Source organism: Corvus brachyrhynchos, unplaced genomic scaffold, assembly GCF_000691975.1.
Source record: "Corvus brachyrhynchos isolate BGI_N302 unplaced genomic scaffold, ASM69197v1 scaffold26, whole genome shotgun sequence".
Classification (NCBI taxonomy): domain Eukaryota; kingdom Metazoa; phylum Chordata; class Aves; order Passeriformes; family Corvidae; genus Corvus; species Corvus brachyrhynchos.
In genome coordinates, this window is record NW_008239324.1 from 2,605,747 (window position 1) to 2,607,732 (window position 1,986).

General features: G+C 34.5%; 1 protein-coding gene across 2 annotated transcripts in view; it reads right to left on the bottom strand.

Annotated features, from left to right (window-relative positions):
• The window catches only part of CENPN (centromere protein N), a 9,351-nt gene that overhangs the window by 1,096 nt on the left and 6,269 nt on the right, over nucleotides 1-1,986 (bottom strand). Inside the window, exons 9-11 of one of the 2 annotated variants that reach the window (XM_008638703.2) lie at nucleotides 1,842-1,954; nucleotides 1,115-1,238; nucleotides 454-776 (exon numbers count right to left, since the gene is read on the bottom strand). In XM_008638703.2, coding sequence (XP_008636925.1) covers nucleotides 661-776; nucleotides 1,115-1,238; nucleotides 1,842-1,954 — 353 coding nt within the window. In that variant the 3' untranslated portion in view covers nucleotides 454-660. Of the gene's footprint in view, nucleotides 1-453; nucleotides 777-1,114; nucleotides 1,239-1,841; nucleotides 1,955-1,986 lie in introns of those variants that run through there. The other variant, XM_017741091.1, reaches the window with a different exon arrangement.

A 1,986-nucleotide genomic window follows, 5' to 3' on the forward strand; every position in this document is an offset into this window, starting at 1 on the left:
AAAAGTTTCACAAGACATTAACAGCAATAGGCAGATTTTCAAGTATTTGTTACTGGCTGTTGCCCTTGGTGAGAAAGACTTTGGAAGCTGAATTAATACCTCCTAAAGCTGGATGGAAGCTTGTTATTGACATCCCTATTCCAAAAGTCCATTCACCCCCACGCCCTGTAATAGTCTTTGAATACAGACCATCTACTTAGATAAAAACATGCCTGAGCTGCAGCCAGGGAGCCCCACCCATTTGAATGGGACTATTCACCTGTTCCAAACAGGGCAGGTTCTGTCCAAAATAGAAAGGCCACCTGCAATATCGTAGCCATCTACAGCTATGATAGCAAACTGAGTAGCTACAGTTATTATTGCGTCTTTATGAAGCTTTAACTACACAAATACTATTAAAAATACAGTTAAGACCAGTCATCACATTTAAATTTAAAATAACCACCATCTCTGTTTAAACTTTCCAATTAGCTTTTTTTATTAGTTAAGGTTAACTTCTGTTAAAGACAGCTGCGGAAAAATAATTCAAGGACGAGCCATAATTTGGAAAAAACTTTAAGGTATTAACAAAGAGTAAGTTATTTTTTAAAAGCTTATGATAGTTTTAGATTAACACCAGCAATAAATGAGTTGCATATTTCTCTATGAATCAGTTTTAAATTAAGGGCTTACAAAACTTTCTGGAAATAAACCTTTTTTCTCTCTAATTTTAAAATAATTCCTAGCTTTATGTGGTATGCATGTAAGGAGTGGTGAAACTGGTGCATCAGCCACACCTGGAGAGAGAGAGAGAGAGAGAGAGAGAGACAGATATTTACAGCTGTACTCCACCATTATTTACCTTTCATAACTGTTATAAAACTGAAATGCAAAACTAAACCACTAAAACTAAAACCACAGCTTGAGTATCCATGTACAACAGTAATTCTAAGAATAAAATGTTACATATTTAGACATAAGTTTTTAAAGTGGTAACATTTTTATTCTACTACGTTTCTTTTTCTAAACAAACTATAAAGTTGCTCCCTTATGCAAGATACAAGCAGAATGTAGGATGACAAAAACACTTAAAACTCTGGAATTTCCCTCCATTTTATAGAGTTAGAACACTCACCCGCTGGTGCCAAAGATTTCAGCGATTCTAAGAGATGTGGACTAGAAAACTTGACCAAACATCTGAATGGTTCTTTTTTATCCAAAACACCCATTTTAGGATCACTTTTCAACATTGTCTCAAGCTGTTAACACAAAATTTAACCAGTGAGTATAAGCAATGAATATATTTTTTTATATGTTATTACACATTACATTTAAACATTTAAATAAGACCATTCCCAATTGGTAACGATTCCAGCTGGAGAAATGTTGTAGTAAAATCTGAGGGTGCCACCATGTGGCAAAGAGTTTTCTGCTGAAAGCAAGAGGCAGCTTGTTCAATAATGTAAAACATTAAGTATCTCTTAGAATTTTCAATTTATCTGTTCATGCAATAAAACCTGTGCATCATCGAGAAGTCAGTTATGGTGTTATACATAGCATAAGCTTTGCATGTACTTAAAATAACCCTAATTTCTCATGCTCCAACACACTGCTGGTCTAAGTCTACCTTTATAACAAAAACAGGTCAAAATGCTGAGTTCACAAGGCTGAAAGACTGAAACACAATTGAAAACTCTGACCAAATTTCAATCTGTTTCTTACAGAGACTTTTAACTCATTTATTTTAAAACGTCCTCCTTAAAGTTTAAAAAACCCATAGGATTTCTTAAATTTGAAATTTAATCTGACTACCACTACATTAAAATTACAAAACCCTTAATCAAATTGGTTGCTTTTCCTACCCTGTATTGTGCAAATTCGAGTTTTGGTTGAGGACCACCACCAAAAACTTCCCAGTTCAGTCTGTGGATTCTTTCTTTCTCACTTCTGTTTTCTTGAACTATCCTTATATCTGCTGCAGGGGAAAAGAGAAGGGAAAAGAAAACA